The 26,993-nt window shown below is 43.8% G+C and overlaps 1 protein-coding gene across 1 annotated transcript in view; it reads right to left on the bottom strand.

Annotated features, from left to right (window-relative positions):
* Positions 1–26,993, bottom strand: part of LOC138739957 (cell adhesion molecule DSCAM) — a 454,986-nt gene that overhangs the window by 114,773 nt on the left and 313,220 nt on the right. The window contains exons 13-16 of the mRNA XM_069892422.1: positions 17,170–17,266; positions 15,026–15,154; positions 11,010–11,177; positions 5,271–5,341 (exon numbers count right to left, since the gene is read on the bottom strand). Coding sequence (XP_069748523.1) covers positions 5,271–5,341; positions 11,010–11,177; positions 15,026–15,154; positions 17,170–17,266 — 465 coding nt within the window. The remainder of the gene's footprint in view (positions 1–5,270; positions 5,342–11,009; positions 11,178–15,025; positions 15,155–17,169; positions 17,267–26,993) is intronic.

The following is a 26,993-nucleotide window of genomic DNA, read 5'->3' as shown; positions in this document are numbered from 1 at the left end:
TGAGGGAGGAGGGGTGGGCGTAAGTGGAGCATCTCCTATGGTCACTACCAAAGTACCAAGGGAATGATTGGTGGGAAGAGAGAAAAATGGACGAGGGATTCATGGAAGGTTCAGTCCCTGTGGAAGGCAGGGAGGGGAGAAGAGGTGAATATATGTCTGTTGGAGGGATCATGTAGTAGGAGGCGGTAATGGCAGAAGAGAAAATGTTGGACATGAAGGTTGATGGGGTGTTAGGTGAGGACAAGAAAAGCACAGAAAAACAGCACAGAGAAAAAGGCCATTCAGCCCTTCTAGACTGTGCCAAAATATCATTCTGCATGTCCCACTGATCTACATCCAGTCCATAACCCTCCAGACCACTCCCAACCAATTTATCACATCAGATGGCAGCTCATTTTACACTCCCACCACTTGCTGAGTGAAGATGTTCCCCCCTAAACCTTTCCTCCTTTCACCCAAAAGCCATGTCCTCTCGTATGAGGCAACTCCCATTTACTTTGTTTATACCTCTCATAATTTTGTAAACCTCTATCAAATCCACCCCTCATTTTTCGACGCTCTAAGGAATAAAGTCCCAAACTCTTTTATCTTTACCTGTAACTCAACTCTTGAAGACCTGGCAACATCCTAGTAAATATTACTGATATCCTTACTGTAGTTTGGCAACCAGAATTGCACACAACCCTCTAAATTTCACTTCACTAATGTCTTAAACAATCTTACCATAACATCCAAACCCATGAACTCACTACTTTGATTTATGAAGGCCAAGATGCCAAAAGCTTTCTTTACAACCCTGCACACCTGTGATGCCACTTTCAGAGAATTATATATCTGTATTCCCAGATCCCTTTGTTCCAACACACTACTCAGTGCCCTACCATTCAATGTTTATGTCCTACCTTGGTTTGTCTGCAAGCTTTTAATGCCTTCCTCGCTGTCCACAACACCTTCAATCTTAGTGTCGTCAGCAAACTTGCTAATCCAATTTACCACATTATCATCCAGATCATTGATATAGACAACAAACAACAATGGTCCCAGCACTGATCTCTGAGGTACACCACTAATCTCAGGCTCCCAGTCTGCAAAGCAATCATCCACTTCTCTCATTCAACCAATTTCGAATCCAGATTACGACCTCTCCATGGATATCTAGTGTCTGAACAAACCTCCCATGAGGGACCTTGTCAATGGCCTCACTGAAGTCCACATAGGCAATATTCACAGCCTTTCCTTCATCTACTTTCTTGGTAATCTCCTCGAAAAAGTGTTTTGTTAAACACGACCTACCACGCACAAAGCCATGCTGACTATCTTTAATCAGCCCTTGGCTGTCCAAATACTCAATCTCTCAGAAAACCCTCCAATAATTTATGTCAGGCTTACCAGCCTGTAATTTGATGGTTTACTTTTGGAACCCTTTTTAAACAACAGAACAGCATGATCTACCCTCCAATCCTTGGCAGCTCACACCCATGGCTAAGACATTTTAAATATTTCTGCCAGGGCCCCTGCAGTTTCTACACTAGTTTTCCTCAAGGTCTGAGAGAATATCATGTCAGACCCAGGGGATTTATTTACTTTTATTCATTGTAAGGCAGCAAGCTCTTCCTCCTCTTTAATCTCTATATGTTCCATGCCACTACTGTTTGTTTCCTTTCCTTTCATATACACTCTGCCAGTTTCCTGATGCAAAAAATACTGTTTAAGATCTCCCCCATTACATGAGGTTCCATACATAGATGACCACTCTGACTCTCTAGGAGACCAATTTTGTCCCTTACTATCCTTTTACTCTTAACATACTTGTAGAAACCCTTTGGGTTTACCTTCACCTTATCTGCCAAAGCCACCTTATGTCTTCTTTTTGCCTTTCTAATTTCCTTCTTTTCTTACATTTTCTTTAGTTTCTAGTACATCATTTGCTCCTTGTTGCCTATACCTGCTATACACCTCTCTTTTCTTCTTAACCAGGTCGCTAGTATCCCTTGAACAACAGGTTTCCTCTGCCTGTTAAACTTTACCTTTTTAATCTTGACAGGAACAGACAAACTCTGCACTCAAAATTTTGTGTCTGAAAGCTTCCCATTTACTGAACAAATCCTTGCCAGAAAACAACTTATCCCAGTCCACTCTTCCTAAATCCTTTCCTATTTCCACAAAATGGGCCTTTCTCCAATTTAGAATCTTAACTCGAGGACCAGATCTTTTCTTAACAATAATTAACTTAAGACTAATGACATTATGGTCACTGGACCCAAAATATTCGCCTACACATTCTTCTGTCACCTGACGTTTCTAGTTCTCTAATAGAAGATCAAGTATTGCACCGTCTTTTGTGGTACCTCTATATATATTGAGAAAACTTTCCTGAACACATTGACAAACTCCAAGCCATCCAGCTCTTTTCCAGTATGGGAGTCCCAGCCAATATGTGGAAAGTTAAAATCTCCTCCTATCCCAACTTTCTGTTTCTTCCATTGGTCTGTTATCTCTCTACAGATTTGCTCTCCAACTCTCTCTGACTATTGGACGGTCTATAATACAACCCTATCAGTGTGGTCACACCTTTCCCGTTCCTCAGCTCCACCCATATGGCCTCTGTAGACGAGCCCTCTTGGCTGTCCTGTCTACGTGATAGTTTTCCTGACTAGCAACACCACTCCTCCCCCCTTCAACCTTCCATCTCTATCACATGTAAAACAACAGAACCCCAGAACACTGAGCTGCCAGTCCTGCCCCTCCTGCAACCAACTCTCACTAATAGCAATAATGTCATAGTCCCAAGTGCCAATCCATGCCCTAATCTCATCTGCCTTTCTGACAATACTCTTTGCATTGAAATAAATACATCTGAAAACATTTCTATCACATGCAAACCTTTGACTTCTGTCTATACATTCAGTCCTCACATGACCTTTATCCTCCTTCACCTCACTATCAGCTCCAACACTCTGGCTCACACCAACCTGCAAATCTAGTTTAAACCCCCAGGAGCAGCACTACCGCAAGGATGTTATCCCCCTTCCAGTTCAGGTGCAAACTGTCCCATCGGAACAGGTCCTATCTTCCCTGGAAGAGAGTCCAATAGTCCATAAATATGAAGCCCTCCCTCCTGCACTATCTCTTTAGGCACATATTTAACTTCCTATTTCCAGCCTCACTAGCATGTGGCATGGGAAGAACTCCTGACATCACGACCCTGGAGGTCCTGTTCTTCAACTTTGCTTCTAACTCCCTAAACTCACTTTGCAGGACCTCCTCGTCCTTCCTACCCACATCATTGGTCCATACATCGTCCGCAACATCTGGCTGTTCAACCTCCTTTCTGGGAATACCGAGAACGCGATCCGAGATATCGCTGTGCCTGGCTCCGGGGAAGCAACAGATCACCCGGGAATGCTCAATCTCTCCTACTGAACCTCTTATCAAATTCCCTATCACTACTGCTCTCCTCTTTCCTCTCCTTTTTTTCTGAGCTGGTGCCACAGACGTGACCACTACAACTTGTTCCTGGGAGGTCATCCCCAGCAACAGTATCCAAAACGGAATACCTATTGTTGATAAGAATGGCTACAGGTGGGCTTTGCTCTCTCTGTCTATTCCCCTTCCCTCTCCTGACTGTCACCCAGCTACCTGCCTCCTGATCTTTGGGGGTGGCTGTCTCCCTTAAGTTCCTGTCTATTAATGCCACCTGAATGTTTCAAAGTTCATCAGCTCCAGTTCCCTAACTCGGTTTGTCAGAAGCTGCAGGTGGACACACCTTTTGCAGGTGTAGTTATCAGGGACAATTGTACTGTGCCAGAGTTCCTACATCCCGCAATCAGAGCATTCCACTGCCCCAGCTGACTCCATTATCTACTCCCAATTTAATTAAAGGATCTTACCTGGTCTTACCGCACTGGAAGCCTTGTTGAAAGGAAATGACTTGTGAAATGTATCAGCATATAATGATTCAAATTAACTACTTGGTTTAATAGATGGCAGTGATAAAAAGGAGCCACTGGGCTCCATCGATTCAGAAGAATTGGCTGTGTAAATTGTATCCTGGGCCTCAAATTCTCGTTAGTAAACAGAATCCAGGTCCTCTAGCACCTGAAAACATGGGCAGTGGCGCAGAGAAGTACTTCCTCTTCTGAAAGTTACGTCCACAATGCCATTTTGGAAATAAATTGCTGTTCCTTCGTCATTGTTGGTTGCAACACGTGGATCTTTCTCTTTAAGGGCATTGTGGAAGGACCATTACCATCAGTAAAATACAAATGTCTACAGACACTGTGATTGTAGTCAAAGTACAGAAATGCTGGAGGAACTCAGCCGGCCTTGCAGCATCCATAGGAGGTAAAGATATATTATCAATGTTTTGGCCCTGAGTATCCTCAAAGTTCCTCTAGAACGTCTGTGTTTTTACCACCATTACTATTAGGACCGTAGTGCTTCTCGGTGGTGGTTCATCACCACCACCTTCTAAAGGGCCATTTTAATTTAAATTGAGGCAGTAATAGGTCCTTCTGGCCCATGAGTCCATGCCACCCATATACACTAATCAACCGACAATCCCGTATGCTTTTGAAGGCTGGAAGGAAATCGGAGCATCTGGAGGAAGCCCATGCACACATGGGGAGAGCGTACAAACTCCTTACAGACAGCGCCAGATTTGAACCCAGATTGCTGGCTAACCGCTACATTAACTGTGCTGCCAATAAATGCTTCCATGTCACACCCACATGAAAGAATGAAAAGAAAGCGTGTCTTGCCCTGGAAAAAATGTAAACTTTTATTCCTCTCGCACCTGGTGATCTACTAGACTTTCAAAGAGATACCGAAATTCATCAGAACTGCTGATACTGGAAATACTTAGCAGGCCAGGCAGTACCCGTAGAAAGGGAAACAGTTAACGTTTCAGGTCTGGGGGAGGATGTCAGACCCACCATGTTAACATTGTCTCTTTCCAAAGATGGTGCCTGATCTGCTGGTTGAAATTCTGCAAATAGGGTGGGAATAGATTCAGCTGACGTGATTATTCTGCATTACGAATTGTAAGGCCGGGAAAGCTAATTATCGCAAATGCACCAGAACTGTGGAGGCTTATTTTTTAAATTTTTCTTTTACAGCATGTTTTCAGGTATGGGAAAACAAAAATAAACCTATACAAATTGCCGTACATAATGAACAGAGGAGCTCTGATTCCAAACTGTATCAGAAGCAAGTAAATTGCTCTTTGACTTGACTGTTTTTATGAAAGAATAAAGAAATTGTTCAATTACCTTCCATGTCACTTTGATAACCTGAGAAGACAGAGATTCAAGGACAACGTCGATGGGTGGGCCATCTGGGGCTACAGAAAGGGGTTGAAACATAAAAGAGAAAACATTAGGCCAATGTGGCCTGAACAGAGAAGGTTTGCACCCCTGAGCAATGAGATCATGACCCAGGGTAAAATGAAACAATGCTCACCAATTTCACACGATACTGCTCTCACACACTGTGCCCTTAAACATTTTGGCCAATTGAAATACACAGGCATCAAGAAACATGTGCTTCCTTTGTACAGACACTTGCTTCGTGTTAGCCATTTCCTTTATGCTAGCATTAAATATAACCATGTGCTTCTTTCTACAATCTCAGTGCTTTTACAGGAATTGCAAAGAAAATTTGGCTCAGTCTCATTATTCCAGATTATTTATCCAGATCCTGTTTAAATAAATCCATCAATTCATCCTTCTTCACAAGGAATGATCAGTCATGGAGCTCCTTCTATTACAAGTACTGGTTCAGCTTGTTAAACCATCTGGACTCAGTCATTAATGTGTATCTACAAAGATTCTATTTGTTTTCGTAAATGAAAAATTAAAAGTGACACAACATTACAATACTGGTATGAATTTCCATGGATACAGCACAATGCAGGAGACTGAGTTAAATTCACCAATTATCCATTTCCAATGGACAATGGCAGCTGTAGTTATGTCATTCATCTCCAACGGTGGAGACTATAAAAACGGAGTTCAAATTCCTTCGTGACAGCTGGTACAACTGGATAAAGATGCAGAATTAAGACAATGGTTACAATAAAACTGCCAATTTATTGTCAAGACATAAAGATCCATCTGGTTCACCTGGAAGATAAATCTGTGGGCCTTTTCCCAGTTCCGTCTGCGTGCGTTTCCAGATCTGCATGAAAGACCTGCTAACTCTGAATTGATGTCTTATGTGGCCTGGATGTTAGGGATGGGCAGTAAACATTTTTTTGATACGAATATATAAGTCAGCACAACATTGAGGGCTGAAGGGCCTGTACTGTGCTGTAGTGTTCTATGTTACATGGAAACATGTTGTGCTTCCAAAAACAAAACTGGGTACATGAAATCCATCCAGATACATTACAGGCCTCAGGATTTAAAGCATATACTCACATACCACTTTAAGTATTCAGATTAAGGATTTTACCATTAAAATTTAGAGATGAAAACAATTTTAAAAATGCAGAAGGACAGGCTGGGGTTTGGGGAAGGCAGAAAGAACAAGAAGGATGTGATAGGTGGAAGGGAGAAATGGTGCCAAAATAGACGGAGAGAGAAACAGCAGAAAAACAGGCCCTTTGACCCCCCCCCCCCATCTCTGCTGACCATCGACCACCCACTGATGCTAATGCGACATTAATCACACTCTTTATTCTGCCTATCAACTTCTTCTCAGTTTTACCATTCACGTACACAGCAGGAAAAAATTACAGCAGCAAATTAACCTCTTGCCCAGCACATGACTGGGACAGAGAGCGAAAATTACAGGGCCTGGAGGAGGCCCAAGTGTTCACAGGGAGAATGCCCAAACCAGATGTAGGCAGTACCTTCAGACGGGTCGGAACCTGGGTCAGTGATGCTGTAAGGTGACAGTTCTACTAGCTGTGTTACCTTAGTACCCAAGACCACCCTTTGGGGAGGTGTTGATGCAGAATAATGATTTGAAATGACAGTGGTTTGTAAAGTGAATGCTGAACATCTGATATCACATTTTGTTGAGTCTAATAATATGAAATGGCTGAATGCAACACTAGGAACAATGGCAGGACTTGATGTTGCTCACTAAGCTTACCCAGAGTCTACTGATGCCTGCTTGTCACAAGATCACAAGACGTAGGAGCAGAAGTCGGCCCATCAAGACTGCTCTGCCATTCTATCATGAGCTGATTCATACTCCCACTCACTCTGACTTCCCAGCCTTTGCCCCGTAACCCTTGGTGCCCTGCCGAATCAAATGCCTGTCAATCTCTGGCTTAAATACACCCAACGACCTGCTTCCACAGCCTCCTGTGGCAACAAGTTCCACAGACTCACGGCCCTCTGACTAAAGACATTTTTCTGCATCTAATTATAAGTTTCATCCTGAAGTTGCGCCCTCTTGCCCTAGACACCCCTACCATGGGAAACAACGTTGCCACACCTACTCTGTCCAGGACTTTCAGCATTTGAAACGTCTCAATGAGGTCCCCTTCATTCTTCTCCAATGTGTGCAGTCCAAGGGCCGACAAACCTTTCCTCATCTGCTAACCCTGGTATCATTCAAATAAATCTTCTCCGAACCCTCTCCAACGTCAGCTCATCCTTCCTTAAATAAGGTGCCCTAATCTGTACACAGTGCTCCAAGTGAGGGCTCACCAGTGTCCTCTCGCGTCTCAACATTACATCCCTGCTCTTGTATGGTATTCTTCCAGAAATGAATGCCGGCATTGCATCCGCCGTCTTCACCACTGACTCAACTTGGAGGTTTCTCAAGAAAATTCCTTTGTGATCGCTTTTCCTCTATCCTCTATCCCTCCCCATTCTTTTCCCACCTCCACCACCTTCTGCAGAAGGAATATAAATGCAAAAGCTCACAGTGGTTCATCTGACATAAGCTGTCTCAAGGTCAAAACCAAACAGTGAGGCCAAATGCTGTGCTGGAAAAAAAGAGTTAATCTGGCGCTAGAAACAGGACCACTAGGACCTGGGAAAAATCCCACCTCCAAATCATCCATCCTGAGCTGCCCTCTTGTTAATCAGTAAAGAGGCCTGAAGATTTGCACCTGGCAACAGTCCCAGCTCGCTCAGTATGATTGGATTTCTCTTCAATCACCGTGATAAGGTTCAATCAGATGGATACATTGGGCTTTGATTGATTAGAAAGCAAGATTTCCACTGAAAGTACTGAACAGGCAGACACACACAATCAATCAGATGGCTAACCTGAATTGCGGAAGGACTACAGTGACCTGGAGATCATTAAGAACATTACTGATGTGCATAACTAGATCTTTTCCTGACAATATAACAAAAGTCTCGACCAGCGCCAAGTAATTTGAAGGTGGAGTGCTCACATTTGCTGGACTCCTTGGAGTCAAGTTGGAAAAGAGTTATAGTGCAAGGCGGCTCGGTTAGTGTAACGGTTAGCGCAACACTGTTACAGCACCAGTAACCAAGGTTCAACTCCGCCACTGTCTGCAAGGAGTTTGTACTTTCTCACTGTGACTGCGTGGGTTTCCTCCCACCATTCAAAACGTACCAGGGGGTTGCAGGTCAATAAGGTGTAATGGGGCGGCCGAAAGGGCCTGTTACCGTGCTGTATGTCTACATTTAAAATTTTTTTAAATAGTTTTTTAAAAATTAATGACATTCTCAGAGAAACACAGAAGTTGCGCATGCTGGCAACTTGAGCTGGTGGAGCTAAGCAGGTCAGACAGCATCCAAATGATGGGTCAACATTTCTGGTCTCAACTCTTTATTAAGGCCAGTGGGAAATGGGATGATGAGCAGGAAGAACGAGGACAGGGTCCTTCTGGTCCTCACTTTCCACCCCACCAGCTTCCACCTCCGACACATTGCCCTCCGACACTTCAGCATGAGTCCACTGCCAGACATGTTTTCTCCTCCCCAACTTTCACAGGGATAAGTCTCTCTGGGACTTCTAAGTCTGCACTTCCCTCCCCACCCATCCTTCCACCCCCCCCACCCCCCTTTTGGCACTTCAGACTGTAATTGCAAATCTTCAGAGCAGATCAGGTCAGATACTATTTATGCTCATGTAATGAAACAGAAATGTAATATTACATGGAATTGCCTTCAGTCTGCCATAAGGCAGACAAAGATTCACCATTCGCATTGCCTGGCACCCCTTTCAATCAGAGAAAGAGAAGCAAAAGAGAGTGTCCCCCACCCCCAAGTCACCGAGGGTCCATGGATTTGCCTCCAGCGCTGCCACAGCATCTGCAGCCCACGCAGACTCCAGTTAAATTCAAATCATTGGGCATCCCCCGACCCTTCCGACACCCGGTTCTTAGGAGCCAGTCTCCAGCAACTTGCAGCCTGGTGCGATTCCTGTGACCTCCTTGTCAGCATCCTCATAGCCTGTGTGGGTTCCACGCCTGCAAGTCGCCAACAGCTCCCCGCCTGTGTGTGTCCTTCAGCCGTAGAGCATCTCACTGGTCTGCCAACATACTCACTGTACTTAGGTCATCTCATTTGCTTCTCCTTCCAACAGGGAGGGTGGGATGTGATCCCCCGTTACTGGTGCCCTGAGCCAGTCTGCTGCTCTCCTGGAGTCTGCTAGCGCTTGCAGCCACAGTCTTATGCCCAGACCCCACAGTCGCAGGATTTTGAATAAAACACCGTCATTTCACTGGACGTTTAAAGCCTGTAGGGTGCTAATGGCAGTAGGACCCCACGAGGGAGGTCTGTACCTCCTCTCCCTGCTCTCCCTGGATCCGCATCGTTACAGCATCTCCGGCAGCACCTCCACTTTTTGTTGTCCCAAAACCTCCCCTCTCACCTCCATCCAGGGCCACCAACAGACCTTCCAGGTAAGACAGAGCTGAATATGTACATGATCTATGACGTTCACTGGACTCAGTGTGGCCTTCTCTACATTACTGAGACTAAACGCAGACTGAGTGACCACTTCACCAAACACCTACGTTTGGGGTCCTAAACCTGAGCTTCCTTCAGCCAACCATTTCAACTCCTACTCTGATATATCTCAGCCTCATCTATTGTCTGGGTGAGACCAAATGTAAATTTGAGAAATAATATAGCAATATTCCTCCTGGACCACCTTAACTCTAACAGCATGAACATTGATTTCTCTAACTTTAGCTAATCCCCACCCCCATCCAATTCCACAATTTCCATTTCTGCACTTATTTTTCCCTCCCTTTCTAACTTTCCTTTCCCCCTCTCTTTCTAGTGATCTCTCCCTCTAGCTGTCTGTCCACCTCTCACGCCTTCTCTCCCTTCACCTCTGGGCCCGACCCCCATTTCCTTTCCCCCTTTATGTACGCAATATCACATCCTTCCTGCTAGTGTTCAAAAGGGTCCTGATCTGAAACATTTGACTATTTATCACAAGATCACAAGTAGGTTCAATGGCTCATTGAATCTGCTTCTCCATTCTAACCATGAGCTGATCCATCCAGTTTTCTCCCTATAGCCATTGATGCCTTGACGAAACTCTTGTCAATCTCTGCCTTAAATCCAACAACCTTGCTTCCAAAGCCGCTTGTTGCAAAAAGTTCCATAGACTCATGACCCTCCAACTAAATACATTTATCCACATCTTTCCTTTAAATTGATGCCCTTTTCCTGAAGGTATGCCCTCCTGTCCTAGAATCCTCTACCATGGGAAACATCCTTGCCATATCTACTCTGTCCACGCCTTTCAGCTTTTGAAATGCCTTGCTGAAGTCCCCCGGCCCTCATCTTTCTGTACTCCAACAAGTACAGTCCGAAGGCTGACAATTGTTATTTATATGCTATGATTATGCTGTCTGTCTTGGTCTGTTTGCCCAGCAAGTCTTTATCCAGGCATGATATTCCCAATTTAATAAACCATAGATGCAGTGTTTTATTTCCTGCACCTGTTTTGATTTACTGAGGCAGATAAAACACCTTAGAATTTCTGCCTGGATGGCCTGGGTTTATATCTCGCAGAGAAAAGCAAGAGAGCTGTCCAACCCTTGACCTTTGCCTGTTTACCTGCTTCGTCTGTGGTGATCGTTAGTTCGTTGCTGGCCTCGCTCTTCCCAATGCGATTTTTGGCATACATGCGGATGTTGTAGGTGGAAGACGGATGCAGATCAATGATGGTGGCCTGGTTTAACTGAGGTGAGACATCTTTTGTCCTTTGCACTGCATCCCAGGGGTCTGCAGGACACAGAAAACACAAGTCATTGGCCCCCATTGGGTACTTTTATGACAAGGTGTTTTAATTGTGGATTTTCGCATTATGAAAATTATTATTTAATAGGGCTAACAAATGAAATAAGCTCTCAATATTTTTTGCGCTCAATGGAGTCAATAAATTCCTGAGTTCAAACTAAGCCAGTCAATGGGAAACTGATAGCTGGATTATGGGTTTATTCCACAACTCTGTCTAATTTTAAAGACAATGTGAATCTGGTTTAGACAAAGCCTGTTGCAATCCCAGCAGTTCAGTCTGAAAACAGGCTCAAGGTTTTCAAGGCCCAGAGTACTACAATGCAGGCAGAAGAATCCCTCATGCCTTTGCATATCAGTGACATATCACAGCATCTGGATTTCCACCAAAGGGGCATGTGTACAGGTCAGAGTTGCTGTCACAGCTACCCTACTGTCAGAGTGTTGCTAACCTCGCCATTATTATGGGAAGCAAGTCTGCGCGCACATTCAAGGAAATGAAATAAAAATGCTAAGAAGTTGCTTGCTGTTGAGTGCTCCAATTAACCAGCATGTAGCACACTTTTCCAGATGCCACAGTAAGGATGTAATTTTCTAATGACTGTGTGATACCTAAATTGCTAAACATTGCTTTTGAAGCAAGCTAACACACGACTTCTGTTATATTTGCCCTTGGGTTTTATAATATTCATAAGGTTAATATAACTGACACTGAGTATTTACAGCCTCAGGGCACAGACAGCCTCAGACAAAACCCCCACTGAATAATCAATGATGACATCATGTAGGTTCCATGAGAAAATTAAACAAATACAGGCAATAAAGTGACAGATTTAAAACAATGAAAGGATGAGTATTGCTCGAGGTTTGTCTCCCGGAAATGACATAAAAATAATTGGTCCTGATGTAGTGCCAGCAAATGGGAAGGTGTTCAATTTGCATTAGCACAGAACGGTGTAAAGCCTATTCGTCCCTGACTGGAAGGCAAACAGGGAACTGAGCGTCTGTCTCTGCCTCCTCTATAGAGAAATACGGAGACAGCAGATGCTGAAATCTTAAGCCAACTGTGATCTGCTCGAGGAACTCAGCAGGTCAGACAACAGTCAAGGGTGAAAATGGTCAGTGGATGTTTGCAGTCAGGCTCCTTGATGAAAGTAAAAGGGAGGTGAAAGAAGTGGGGGAGGCAGCAAGGCAATAGCATAAAGGACAGTAGGTGTGGGGGGGGAGACAAGTGGAAGAAGAGATTACTAGGAAGGCTGGAAGGAGAAAAGTTGTAGTAGGTAAAGAAGGGAGGCAGTGGAAGAAAACATAGTGGGGGGTTACCTAAAATTGGAAAAATTCAATGTTCGCGCCAGTAAGATTAAGGCTGTCCCGGAGGAATATGAGTGTGGCTTCTCAAGTTTACGCGCGGCCTCTCCTTGACAATGGATGAGTCCTGACAGTGGATGCTGTATTGCACCCACCCCCCCAGCAGTTCATTGTTTGCTCTGTCTCTTCCAAGTTTAATCCCACCGACTCTGATGGGATGATTTCTTGGAGGTGATCACATGGCATCTTGCAGTCTATTGTTCACTTCCACCACTGGACTCTGGTCGTACAGCTCCACCATTTCTCCTGTGCCAACTGGACAGTCAATAAATTAATCGTAATTATCGAAACTGGACGGATTTGCATGGATGGTTGAGTTTGTGATGTGACAATTGCGAACTTAATGAGATTTTTCTGGCTCATAATAAGAAGAGCTTAAATCGTTCATGGCTGCAACATATTGTTGCTGGTGGTGTTTCAAAATTCACTAGCAACCAATTTTAAATTATTTTCTTGATCTTTCTTCCTCTATTTTATCTCTCTTTTAATGTTGCAGTGGATTTGACTTTTATACATCACATTTCCATATTTCTCAGTCCTTTAATCTCCCTGGTTCAGACCCACTATCAGTCCTGTCTTTCTCCAAAGACCATTGACTTTACAATTTGGTTATCGGTCCCGCATTTCCAACAAACTACGGCACAGAAATACTTTGACAGCAAGGATCCAGCACAAAATATGACCCTGGTTAAAAACTTGATAAAGCTGCTCCCACGAGATCAAGCGCATGATGTCAGCAGCTATGCCTGCCAACGATCCACAAAGCTGTCAATGGCCTCATGCACTACCAAACTGAGGCCAACCACAAAATGGAGGAACACCTTATATTCGGTCGGGTCACACTTCAACCAGACAGCATTAACATCGCCTGCTCTAATTTCCATTATCCCACTCTCTTTCCCTCATGGCTCTCTCCCTTCCTTCACCCCCTCTCCCTTCCTTCACCCCCTCCCTTTTCTTCACCCCCTCCCTTCCTTCACCACCTTCCCTTCCTTCACCCCCTTCCCTTCAGCCCCTCCCTTCCTTCATCCCCTCCCTTCCTTCATCCCCTCCCTTCCTTCACCCCCTTTTCCTTCACCCCCTCTCTTCCTTCACCCCCTTGCCTTTTCTTCAGCCTCTCCCTTCCTTCAGCCTCCTCCCTTCCTTCACCCCCTTCCTTTTCCTTCACCCTTTCTCTTCCTTCACCCCCTTCCTTTCTCTTCACCCCTTCCCTTCCTTCACCCCCTTCCCTTCCTTCAGCTTAAGGAGAGCTACCTTTTCTCCCATTACTTCTCAGTTTTTGTCTTCTACCCCCCACCCCCCCCCACCTGTATCCACTCATGACCTGTTAGTTTGTGCTCCTTGGCCTGCCCCTTCCTCACTCCTCTCCTCTTCTCCTCCCCCCCCACACATTTTTATTTAGGTGTCTGTCTGTTTTTTGCTCGTACCTGACCAAGGGCCCAAGCCCAAAATGCTCAGTCCCTTCAGAGGCACTGAGTATCCATGAATTCATCTCTAACGCTCCCTCAGCCGCACAGACTCCTGTCCAAACAATTGGCAGTCTGATCGCCAGTTCCGATACGATCAGGAAGCCTTCAGCATCCCGTGGATGCTGCGTGACCTGCTGAGTTTCTCCAGCACAATTGCAAGCTAAAAAAACTGTCTCTTTCCTTTACTGACAACATAATTACTAAAAGAAAAACTAGGCTTCGGTCATCTCCACAGAATTGGGTGCAGGAATGCACCTAATCCAAGCCCTGTACTTCTTGAACTTTGCTGCCGATTCACTCCTCAATCTCATTTCCACCCATTCTATCCTAACCACTGTACTGTCTACCCGAACAATAGAATAAATCCTGAACGAGGGCACTAGCGTCACTATGGGGCCGCGGACCACACTGAGTGACACCATCGGGGGGGGGGGGGGGGGGAATACTAAAATGGCTGTCTATAATATTCCTGTAGTTAGTCATAACAACAAAAGACCTTTTTCATAAGCCTAGCTGACATGTATCAATATACCTCAAAGGCTAAAACTCAATGCTAATTTACTCTTAGAACTTTCTAATGTGAGCCATTCCCCACCCCCGTTCAGTGACACCACCACCCCCTCCCTGCTCAGCACTGCCGTCACCACCACCACAAACCATCCCCCCCCCCCCCCCCCCCCCCACCACTCAGTGCTGCCACCTTGGACATACAAAGGAATACACACCTGTTTCTTCTATACTCAATACATTCGGTCCATGGTCGGGGGAGGGGATGGGTTGACACAACCCTAGTAACACCACTAAACGGGGGGGGATTTCTAGCTCGCACTGGTCACACAGGGTTTCGCTCCCAGGTTGGAAATAGGAAATTGAAAGGGGTCATTTCAGAAAAGATGTACCAACTCAAACCTCTTGGGATCCTCAGGGAAGGTTTGCAGTCCGCCACCCCATTGACTCACCCAGTAAGGTAATAAAAGGCCTTGGGTTTTGGGAACTCACCTGATTTATTTTTGCATTCAATGTCGAAGCCAGTGATGGGACTATTCCCATCAAAACCCATGCTCCACCTCAAAGCAATGCTCCGAGCTCTCACTTCCCGTATCTCAATCTCTGGAGGGTCAGGAGGTTCTGCAACATGTCAGGATGAAATATTTCAGGAAGAATGGTTCACTGACCTCAACTGATTCACATCCAATTTCTCATTCCTTGTGCAGTATTCAGACAGTGGTGAAAACTCTAATTCAATTCATTGCTGGAAATGAATGACCTGAGAATTTACAACTCTTCATCAATAATAATTGTAATAAGGACACTTTCACTGTCCTGCACATTGTACCATACACACATGCCCAAAATTCTTACTTGCTGCGACCAAATAGGTACTTTATAATTAAATTGAAAGACACAAAAAAAGTACATAAAGGTAGATAATAAATATTCACAGTAATCCTATGCAAATAAAAAGGTGACTTTTAATAGTCCCGGTTGTCCTTTTGTGCTGTTGGAGCGGTCCGTGATTAGTGTAGTAGGAGAGGTTAAAGAGCTTTATAGCTGTTGGAAAGAAAATGTTCTTGAACTTAGAGGTGCTGGTCTTCAGGCTTCTGTACCTTCTGCCCAAAGGTAGCAGTAGAGAACAGGTTGTGACCTGGGGTCCTTTAAGATGTTGGCTCCCTTCTTGAGGCAGGGCCTCACCTGCATGTTTGCAATGCTCGATAACACTGGATAGCCATGACCGGGTAAATCACTGTGGAATATGGCATCCTTGCCCAACAAAGAGGGAGGATATTAGATTAGAGTTCAGTAATGGGATGGATGAGCATGTTTGAGAGGCTACCTGCTTCAGGGCAGAAAGTCAACTCCTCCCCCCAAATAATACCTTCCTGGAGAGTCAGGTGATACTGAAGGAAAGTTTCAGTAGCATTCAGGAAGTAGCAGGCAGAGGACACAGAAGCAATCTCACACATCCCTCAGGAGATGATGGTGCCAGCAAACAACACGGAGCAGGTCCTCCACAGGCTTGAGAATGACGTGATCTTCATGTGGCGCCAAGTGAACCTCTTGCATCCTGCACTACCAACGCTTTTAGCTGTGTGGGCCAGAAAACCAGAAGATCCTTCCTCAACCCTCTTACTCCTTCATTACAACACTCCTTAACCCTGGGGGTCTCCTTTCAGCAAAACACCACAGATGCTGGAAATCAGAAATAAAAACAGGGATCAGCTGATCAGGAGACAACTGCGGATTGAACAGGAAGTTTTTCTACCTGCAGCAGCTCCCTGACCTGGTGAGCACTTTTCTCCAGAGTTTCAGGCAGATGAAAGGTGATGAGCTTGAAACATTAACTTTGTTTCTCTTTTTTTTCCTAACTGACCAATTTTCCCAGGCATTTTCATTCCTAACATTTTCTTTGGTTTGATGTAAATTTTTGTCTGAGAGGTACTTTATTAAAGGTATCAAGGAAAGATCTACAGATAGACGACCGTCCTGAACCGTTGTATATGCAACAATATCCAGTTCCCATTGATCTCCAAAGTCAGCATTGCAAGAGGTATGGGTATAAGGCAGGGGACCAGCGAGGGGTTGAGGAAGGATCTTCTGGTTTTCTGGCCCACACAGCAGTTGAAGGACTCACACAGGCTGGAAACTTGTGGTTGAAAGATCCACGCAGGCTGCGGGCCACTGGAGACTGGCTCATGGGAATCAAATATTGGAACCAGGATTCGAGAGGACAAGAAAGGGCTCCCAAAGAGCCTTGGGTGCTGAAGGCTTCCTGATCATATCGGAACTGGCGATCAGACTGCCAATTGTTTGGACAGGAGTCTGTGCGGCTGAGGGAGCGTTAGAGATGAATTCACGGATACTCAGTGCCTCTGAAGGGACTTCCTTTTGCTTTCCTTTCTCTTATTGTAAGGGGTGTTGGGTGATCAGCCATGATCTCGTTGAATGGCGGAGCAGGCTCGAAGGGTCGAATCACCCTCTCCTGCTCCTATCTTCTATGATGCTTATGGTGACTCTATGTTCGCCTTACGACAGACAAAAGTTGGTGTATATCATGTATATTATATCGTTATGTATTATTACATGACAATAAAGGTAACCTTGAGGCAGGAGTTAATAATGTTTAACAAAGCAGTCCACCATACCTTGCACAGTGAGCTGAATCAACCCTCGATCCTCTCCATATGAATTTATAGCATGGCAGGAGAAGAACCCTGAATCTCCTCTCACTGTTGGGGTAATCTGAAGATTTAAAAAAAAGAGAAGGGATAAATAGGGAAGATTAACATACACGTCCTGAAAATATGAAGTTACACTTGAAGATAGGAAGTGAAATGGGGCACAGCAGATTAGTCTACATCTGAACTGTGAAAATCTAACAAATACTTGCAGAGATTAAAATAGGAAAGTTTAAAAGTTAACTGTGTCTTTCCCCCATGAATGCTCCCTGAGCCCTTCCAGCTTTTTCCATGGTTATCATTTTGCTCGAAGTGGTGTTCGTTAACTGAAGTTTGACCCTTGTAGTTGGTCAGAAGTCAAAATGGACAATGCCAGTTAATTGTGTCTTTAAGAAAGAATTTTAACACAATTCACCCTCCTCTCTTAAGTTCTGTTTTCTTCTTCCCTGAGAATCACAGCTTTTCCTTAAAACGCGGTTGAACAACTTTGATCAAACTTTCCTCTTTCCAGAGATCTTTCGAAGTAATTTCTTCTGGTCTCTCTTCCTACTCTAAGTAGACATGTTAAATGTCGATCGGCCCCGTATAGGATTAAACACTCTATAAAATGGCCCATGCAGTGTTTATTTTTAACATCAGTGAAGCCACGGAGCCCTGTCACCAAGCCCAAGCAATAAGATATTCACTAGTTTGAATATTTTGGCAACATTTTGTCTTGTTATTTTGCAACTGTGAGTGGGCTTGTCATCAATTCATTTCTGGAAAGATTTGACATAAAATGAATGAATGAATGGTAAAGTAAATGAAGAGTTTATTGCCATCCATAAGTACAATATACATGTAATAAAAGCCTTATTTGCAAGAAAGGACACAGAAAAAAAAAATCACTTAATTCACAGTCTGAATGAATTCCCAGCCACATGAATCTAAATGCACTCTGGGATCCCTCACTTACTAAATAAAGGGGGTGAATACTCATTTAACCAGACTTCATCTTTCAAGTGGATCATGGAAGACATTATTTACCCCATCCACAGTATCTTTCGGCTGCTCCCGTCAAGAAAGAGATCCAGGAGGCTGAGGAACAGCTTCTTCCCACAGGCAGTGAGAATGCAGAACGACCAAAGGATTGGCTCACACTAACCATCTGAGACTCTCATATTTACAAGAGGATATTTATTTATTTATTTGTATATTTGAATACTAGTCCACATTATATATTGTCTGCCCATATGTGTGTTATGTCTGGTTGTGTGTCTGTGTGTGTTGCACCGAGGACCAGACAACGTTGTTTCGTTATGTTGTACTTGTGCCATCAGATGACAATAAACTTGACTTGACTTGAATATTCTTGATTTTCTACACCAGGGAAAACAGCTTCCCAGTATCTACCCAACAGAGTTCTTTGAACAGATTCAATAGATCATTTAATATCCCTCCAATTTTTCAGTACACCTCAACAAAACCTTACTTAAAGGTTGAGAAATGCTGCTCTATATTCTGTGGAGAGACTATTGGCTCATAAAGTATCCACCACAAATAAGAGATCAAGTTTTAATTTTGTGAATTTTAGAGATACAGCACAGTCCCTTCTGAGCCATCCAAATAAACCCAAGTGACCACTAAACCTACTAACCCCATACATCTTTGAAACCTGAGAGGAAACCAGAGCACCCAGAGGAAATACATGGCAGTCACGATGAGAACATACAAACTCCTTATATACACCGCTGGATTCAAATCCTTTTAGCTGGCATTTCAATAGTGCTGTGCTAGCCATTATGATAACTAACTGTGCAGCCTTCAGTTTTCCCAATATGTGCCACAGTTGTCTGGATGTGTGGGACTCAAGTGGACCAAACTTCCTGAGATGTCTTCACAAATGTGCTCTCCATCATTGGATTACTCAGTGTCTAGCAGTTATGCACCAACTTCCAAATCAGAATTTATTGTCATGAGATGTCCCAAAGCTTGTTGTTTTGCAACAGTGCAAATATTGCTATAAAATTACATTTACAAATAAATAAATTAGTGGAAAAATAAGAGAAAGTGAGGCAGTGTTTGTGGTCCATTCTCCATTCAGAAACCTGATGGTAGAGGGGAAGAAGCTGTCCTTGTGTCGCAGGGCGTGCGTCTTCAAGCTCCTGTCCCTCCTTCCTGATGGCAGCAGAATGAAGAGGGCATGGCCTGGGTGGTGAAGGCCCTTGAAGACAGAGGCTGCTCTCTTGAGATGTGGCTTCCTGTAGATGTCCTCGATGGAGTGGGCACCAATAGCCGTGATGGCGCTGTAGCTTTTACTTATCCTATGCACTGGCACCTCCATACCAGGTAGTGATGCAACCAGTCAGAATCCTCTCACCTGTAGAAATTCTCAAGAGTTTTTGGTGACATACTAAATCTCCTCAAATTCCCAATAAAGTATAGCCGCTGGTGAGCCTGCTTCATGATTACATCAACCTCATGGCCCCAGGACAGATCCTCAGAGATGTTGACATCCAGGAACTTGAAGTTCCTAGGCCTTTCCACTGCTGACCCCTCGATGACGACTGATTCATATTCTCCTGATTTCCCCTTCCTGATGTTCACAATCGGCTCCTTGGTTTTGCTGACGTTGAGTGGAAGTTTATTGCTGCGGCACCACTCATCGAGCTGATCTATCTCACTCCTGTACACTTCTGTGCCTCTGCTGACGACCATGGTCTCATCAGCAAATTTGCGGAAGATATTCCTGTCATTTATCAGCACCTACACTTGGAATTGTTATACCCCAGTATAATGAGTAACACACAGTGTGTGCAGAGTATGACATGGGAGGTGCAATGAGTAAACAACAGGAGCATCTGATTTACTGGAGATTCTTCAGAAACTGTACATGTACTGAGCAACGCATGGATGATACAGTGATACACCAGAAAAACCGTTACTGTTGAATAGACTGATGTTATACCTTACCTTAATACATCTTCTTCTTTCTTTGGCTTGGCTTCGCGGACGAAGATTTATGGAGGGGTAATGTCCACGTCAGCTGCAGGCTCGTTTGTGGCTGACAAGTCCGAGGTGGGACAGGCAGGCCCGGTTGCAGGGGAAAATTGGTGGGTTGGGTTTTTCCTCCTTTGTCCTTTGTCAGTGAGGTGGGCTCTGCGGTCTTCTTCAAAGGAGGTTGCTGGCCGCCGAACTGTGAGGCGCCAAGATGCACGGTTGGAGGCGAGATCAGCCCACTGGTGGTGGACAATGTGGCAGGCACCAAGAGATTTCTTTAGGCAGTCCTTGTACCTCTTCTTTGGTGCACCTCTGTCTCGGTGGCCACTGAACAGCTCGTCATATAACACGATCTTGGGAAGGCGATGGTCCTCCATTCTGGAGACGTGACCTATCCAGCGCAGTTGGATTTTCAGCAGCGTGGATTCGATGCTGAAGCAAGTTTAACAAGTTTCACAAATCTACAAGTTCCACAGGTTCAGTGTTTTGAATTTTCTGTGGTCTTTCTACGTTCAAACATAAGGATCAGGATCATTCCTTGACCGCTCAAAGCAACTTGGCCTCCCAATAAGATCATGGCTGATCTCATAACTGCAATATTTTTCTACTTAACTGAAGAAACTTTTCCCACCTTTCCTTACAAATATCTGTCCACTTCAGCTCGGATGTTGGGCTGAAGATTTTATGCAGGAAATCTTTCTTTCTCTCTAATTCTGTGATTTGGTATCAGTCTTTGAAATACTCCGTCTCTTCTGGTCTTTAAAGAAGAAAATCCAAAATTTCATGTCCCTCTGGGAGAAAAAGAAGGCTTATCTCTCTCTTAAATGGGTGATTGCTTATTTTTAAACAGTGATCCAGAATATATTCTGCCACAAGAGGCAATATCCATTGTTACTCCTGTTGATCTTTCACACTTAATGGATAGATTCCATTCCAAGAAATGTTCTGTCACATCCTGACTATCTTCTGTCAACTTTTCATCAACTATAGACTCCAAAGATATGTTCAAATTCACAATCCTCCACACAATTGTGTTGACTTGTTCCCCAATTTAAAGATGCTATTTCCCAATTCCTGGTGACCAAAAGAAAGCCTTCCCACTAGCACTGATTGCATGGACCCCTTGCCTCGATAGCTGCCTTCCAATACCAGATCCTCCTGTTTCCTCTCCCCCTGGCTTTCCTACCCTGACCACATGACTTGAGCCCAACGTAACCGAATTTCCCTCCGCAAATCCTACGCGGGCATAGAATGTGCCTGAATCTGATAGATGACTGCTTGATAAGGTGCCGCACAAGAGACTTATCAGTAAGTTACAGGAAAGTGGAGTCCGGGGAAGTCTATTGGCCTGGATTGAAAATTAGTTGTCTGACAGGAGGCAGAGAGTCAGGATAAATGGGAGTTCTTCAGGTTGGCAGAGAGTGGAAAGTGGGGTCGCAGGAGTTGGTGCTAGGCCCACAACTGTTCATCATTTACATTGATGACTTGGAGGAGGGGACAAAATGTGGTGTAGCCAAGTTTGCGGATGACACCAAATTGAGTGGAAGAGCAAATTGTAATGAGGATGTGGAGAGTCTGCAGAGGGATATAGTTAAGCTGGATGAGTGGGCAAAGGTCTGGCAGATGGAGTACAATGTTAGTAAGTGTGAGGTTATCCACTTTGGCAAGAAAAATAAAAGAACTGAATATTATTTAAAGGGTGAAAAACTACAGCATGCTGTTGTGCAGAGGGACTTGGGAGTGTTTGTGCATGAATCGCAAAAAGTTAGGTTGCAGGTGCAGCAGGTTATTAAGAAGGCAAATGGAATGTTGGCCTTCATCGCTAGAGGAATTGAATTCAGGAGTAGGGAGGTAATGTTGCAACTGTATAAGGTACTGGTGAGACCGCACCTGGAGTACTGTGTCCAGTTCTGGTCTCCATATTTGAGGAAGGATATACTGGCTTTGGAGACGGTCCAGAGGAGGTTTACTAGGTTGATCCCTGGGATGAAGGGGTTGACTTATGATGAAAGATTAAATCGTTTAGGATTGTATTCGCTCGAATTCAGAAAAATGAGAGGAGATCTTATAGAAACATATAGGATTATGAAGGGTATGGATAGGATAGATGTTGGTTTTTTGAGCTGGCCGGGGAAACTAAAACGAGAGGACACAGTCTCAAGATTCGGGGGAGTAGATTTAGGACAGAGATGAGGGAAAATAGTTTTTCCCAGAGAGTAGTGAATGTTTGGAATTCTCTAACCAGGGAAGTGGTTGAGGCTGCCTCATTAAACATATTGAAAATTCAGTTAGATAAATTTTTACATGATAGAGGAATTGGGGGATATGGGGAGAAGGCAGGTAGGTGGAGTTAGGTCCTAAATTAGATCAGCCACGATCGTATTGAATGGCGGAGCAGGCTCGATGGGCCATTTTTAGCCTACTCCTGTTCCTACTTCCTATGTTCCTATGTTCAGCATTCTGAACTACTGATCTTTGTCGGTCCAATGAATTTTTAACTTGTGGTTTTGGAGAATTAAACACCCATTTGCCTCAGCTAACTATCCTTGGATGAGTTTCTAACCCAAAATTCTTTTATTCTTGTGTGAAAGCCCCTCAAAAAAAATCCTTGCAAATCAAATCACACATATTGTTCAAATAGGTTTTAAACCCATGGCAAATCCATGAAGAGTAACTCTTCTAAGCGTAACTTATTTAGACCAAGATATTTAATTGGATCCACAGCGAAATTGATTTTCTTTCTCAATCTCGTCGACGTAATAGAGAGAATATTATCAGAGGCTTCAATATTAAGGTCTGAGGCATTTTCTGATACAGCAGCAATAGGGGTCAGGATGGGATGTTGTTATAGTAACCATGTAAAAAAAACCCACTCGCTCGACTGGGTGATTGAGGTGGGAAGGAGAGATTAAGAAGATACTGACAGTGCTCTGAAACATTTCAAGATCTAAGCTCAGAGAAAAGAGAACATAAAAAAAACAAGGATCAAAGAAGTGGAGTAATTATTATTCAATAGGTGAACATTAAAGCAGATTCGATGTGCTTCTATTGATTTTTTTGCTCCTTTCATTTCTGTAACCCAGGGCCTCACTGGGACGGTGCTTTTCGGACTAGTCTTAGGATCGCTTTAAAATTGACTCCTTGATGTATTCCTAATGCAAGTAGGTGCAACACTATGATTCCATGTCAGTTGGAGTTCCTAACAGAAGTCCTTTTTTACTGATGTTGGTGTGGACAGTGCTAGAAATATGTCATCGCCCTATGGGACATGCCTGCAAGGTGACTACCTGGCCAAAGTACTCGGATTTGGGAGTATTGTAGGAGAGACAGCTCCTGTACTCATGTGTCATCTACACCTAACCTTGCTTCTCTGATCCAATCACATTCATGGTGAAGGATCGTGATTCGTTTGGAAAGTGCAAACCGGGGTGGGGGGGGGGGGCGGGGGTGGAGAGGGCTAGTCCCATGAGCAGATTATTCAAGGAGTGGGGAAAACAAATTTAAAACATTGGTCAGTACGTGGAAGGGATAGTTTAAGAAAAAAAATACAGACAGACTCTATCATAAAGCTTCATAGGAAATTGGAGAGGTATATGGTGGGGAAACAATGGGGAAAAAATAGACAATGGGGCCAATGAGATTGCTTTGCCAAGCATTGATTAACGGGCTGAATGGTCTCTTTCTCAACCAAAATAAATCTATCATTCTAATTGGTAGCCAGATCAATTAGAATGTACATGTTGGCCAGAGGACAATTTCACTTCCCAAAATAGTGGACTTCAGCAAACAGAAATGGTGCCACAGTGGATGGCTTGTGTGGTTCAGTGAAAGCCTGGCAGATTGTCAAAGAACCCAATTTCTGTTAAAAATTATGTTCCACCACACCAGTTCTATGATGTATAGGAGCTAAATAAATATCCCTTTTAGTTAATGCTCTAAAATGCTTTTGAATTACAATATCCCTTTAAAATATAACTATTCTTGTCAGACTCTGCAATGGCTCTTTATAAACAATTCAATTGCAAAACTATTGCATTCAATATGTTCTGATGGGCAAGAGAAAGGTCAGTCCACCTGGAGCTGCTAAATGCCCAAGTATATGAAATGAAACAGCACGGCTGTAATCTTTCAGGCACATCAATTTACCGTCCGTAAGTGCCTCGCGATTTGTCTAATTTTCCTTTCTCTGTCACTATAACCATGTACAGCACCGCTTCTTACAACACTGAATATTTACAACAAAGAGTACATCAGATGAGAGAGACAGCGCTAATTGGACAATGAGAGCTTTAGCTGACAAGAAAATGTTGCCAAGGTACTAGAGGAATGTTTACTGATGGAGGATGTCAGGTACCAACAGCCTCAGATGTGAGCGCAAGTGATTTGATCAATGCAGTAAAAAAAATAGAAAACCCAGTTTTCCTCCCCCCCCTACTTTTAACACAGCATGTTCTCAGCTTTCATCATCCACAACTTTGGCTTGCATTCCGACAGTACTTTTATCGTAGGTGATGTTCCTCGAGGAGTATTATCAGACAAAACTTAACAGGGATTTATATAAGCTTAAGAACATTTGAAAAAGAAGCAGACCATACTGCCATTTAAGCCTGCTCCACCTGATCCTGACCTCAACTCAAATTTTTCTGGCATTTGCTCACTAATGTGTTCCTAATTTGACTCCTTGAACTGTGATCGTAGGCAATAATCTAAATTCAGTACCCTATTTCAGTTCTCCCTCCATCTCTCTTGACTCCCCTGCAGCACTAAGAACAATACTAAGTTACACAGCTCTCTGGGGTAGATATAACATCCTTCAATAAAAAAAAAACAAAAATCCTTTCTCAAGGATATATTATCTCAGAAGATCCTGTGCTTGGTGAAGAAAGGAAATATTGGGGAGTGACCTAAAGGAGGCGCACATTTAGGGAGGAAATACCGCGGCTCCAAGCTCCAGCCACTGAAGATGTTGGAAGTGAACAAAATTCCATATAATGATATGTGAAGGAATTGGAGGATACAGAAAACCTGGATTTTTAATGAAACTAAAAGCTTAAACCATGGTTGTGGCCATAAGCTCCATCACCCTCTGTCTGTAGTATATTTTCCTTCCCCCAAACTTTCAAGCTTCGGTTCAGTGAAGTTTAAATTAAATTTAAATGTATATTTTTAATTTAGATATCCAGCACGGTAACAGACCCTTTCGGCCCACGAACCCTAATTTCAGCCAATTAACCCTCAATCCCCGGTGCGTTTTGAACAGTGTTGTGGAGTTGCTGCTTTATCTTTCAGATGGAAATCAATGGTATTCTGTTTGCACGAGCATACTACCAGCAGGCAGTACAGTAGTCGCAGCAATGAGGGCTTAGGCTCTGTTGTTCCAACACATCACCTGAAGCCTTCAAATGCGTCAGGGTACTGCAGTGTAACTCATCAAGTGTAATTCATTTTAATGTGCAGAATGTGATCTGTTCCCCTGCAATTGTTTGCCATTGAAACCTCGCGATTCTCAGTGAGGCCACGGTCAGTCATTTTTGCCCTTAATGCCAGGCGTCATATGCTTTATTTAATGATTTAGAACTTTCCCTTGGCCCTACTCATCAATTCCAGAATACCATCTGATTGGAAGGAGTGGAGGCAGAGAGCTGAGGTAGGAGGACGTAATAAAATGCACTTGGAATGTGAGAAAGAAAACAATGAAAGCCCATTTAACAACCAAGGATGCAAGGTGGCTAAGTGGCAATGAGGTGGGGTTAAGTCTGGGCCCCTGGAGAGATGGGTGGCAGTGAGGAGGATGCCAAAAGATACAGACATGACACTGTAAAGTAATAAAAGATAATTATATTGTGTATAGGGGTTTGGATGTCATGTTGAAGTTGTTTAAGACATTGCAGAGGCCAAATTTGGAATATTGTGTGCAGTTCCGAGGGATTAACTACAGGAAGGATATCAATAAGATTGAAAGAGTGCAGGATGTTACTGGGTCTTCAAGAGTTGAGTTACAGGGAAAGATTAAGCAGGTTAGGACTTCATTCCTTGGAGTGAAGAAGAATGAGGGGAGATTTGATAGAAGTTTACAAGATTATGAGAGGTATAGGCAGAGTGGATGTGAGTAGGCTTTTTCCACTTAGATTGGAGGAGATCGATAAGAGAGGTCATAGTTTTAAGCTGAAAGGGGAAAGGTTTAGGTGGAATATTAGGGGAAAGTTCTTCGCTCAGAGAGTGGTGGGAGCATGGAATGGGCTGCCATCTGATGTGGTGAATGCGGGCTTGATCTTGCGTTTTAAGAATAAACTAGATAGATGCATGGATGGGAGAGGTCTGGAGAATTATGGAATGGGAGCAGGTCAATGGGACTAGCAGAATAATGGCTGGCACAAACTAGAAGGGCTAAATGGTCTGTTTTCTGTGCTGTAAGGTGAAGTTGGCACATGGGAGATGTAGGGAACATGATTAACACACAGAGCAGGAGCATAAGGATAGTGAATGCGGTTGTGAAACTGGTTCAGGTCCAGCCTGATAATAACTAAATTTCTCTCCATGATGGTGGGACATCCTGTCTATATGACCCAGGCCTCTCTTTTTCCTGGGGACACACAAGAGACCATACGACCTTAAGAGTTAAGAGCAGAATTAGGCCAATCAGCCCATCGAGTCTACCCTGCCATACAAATCATGACTGATGTTTTTTTTTCTCATTCTCTTGCCTTCTCCCTATAACCTTTGACACCCTTAATAATCAAGACCCTATCAACCCGCACTTTATACGTACCCAATGAGTTATGGCAGATGGTAATAGAGAGGGAAGGATGAAA

Source organism: Narcine bancroftii, chromosome 7, assembly GCF_036971445.1.
Source record: "Narcine bancroftii isolate sNarBan1 chromosome 7, sNarBan1.hap1, whole genome shotgun sequence".
NCBI classification, from domain to species: domain Eukaryota; kingdom Metazoa; phylum Chordata; class Chondrichthyes; order Torpediniformes; family Narcinidae; genus Narcine; species Narcine bancroftii.
This window is presented reverse-complemented; position numbering and strand designations above follow the sequence as displayed.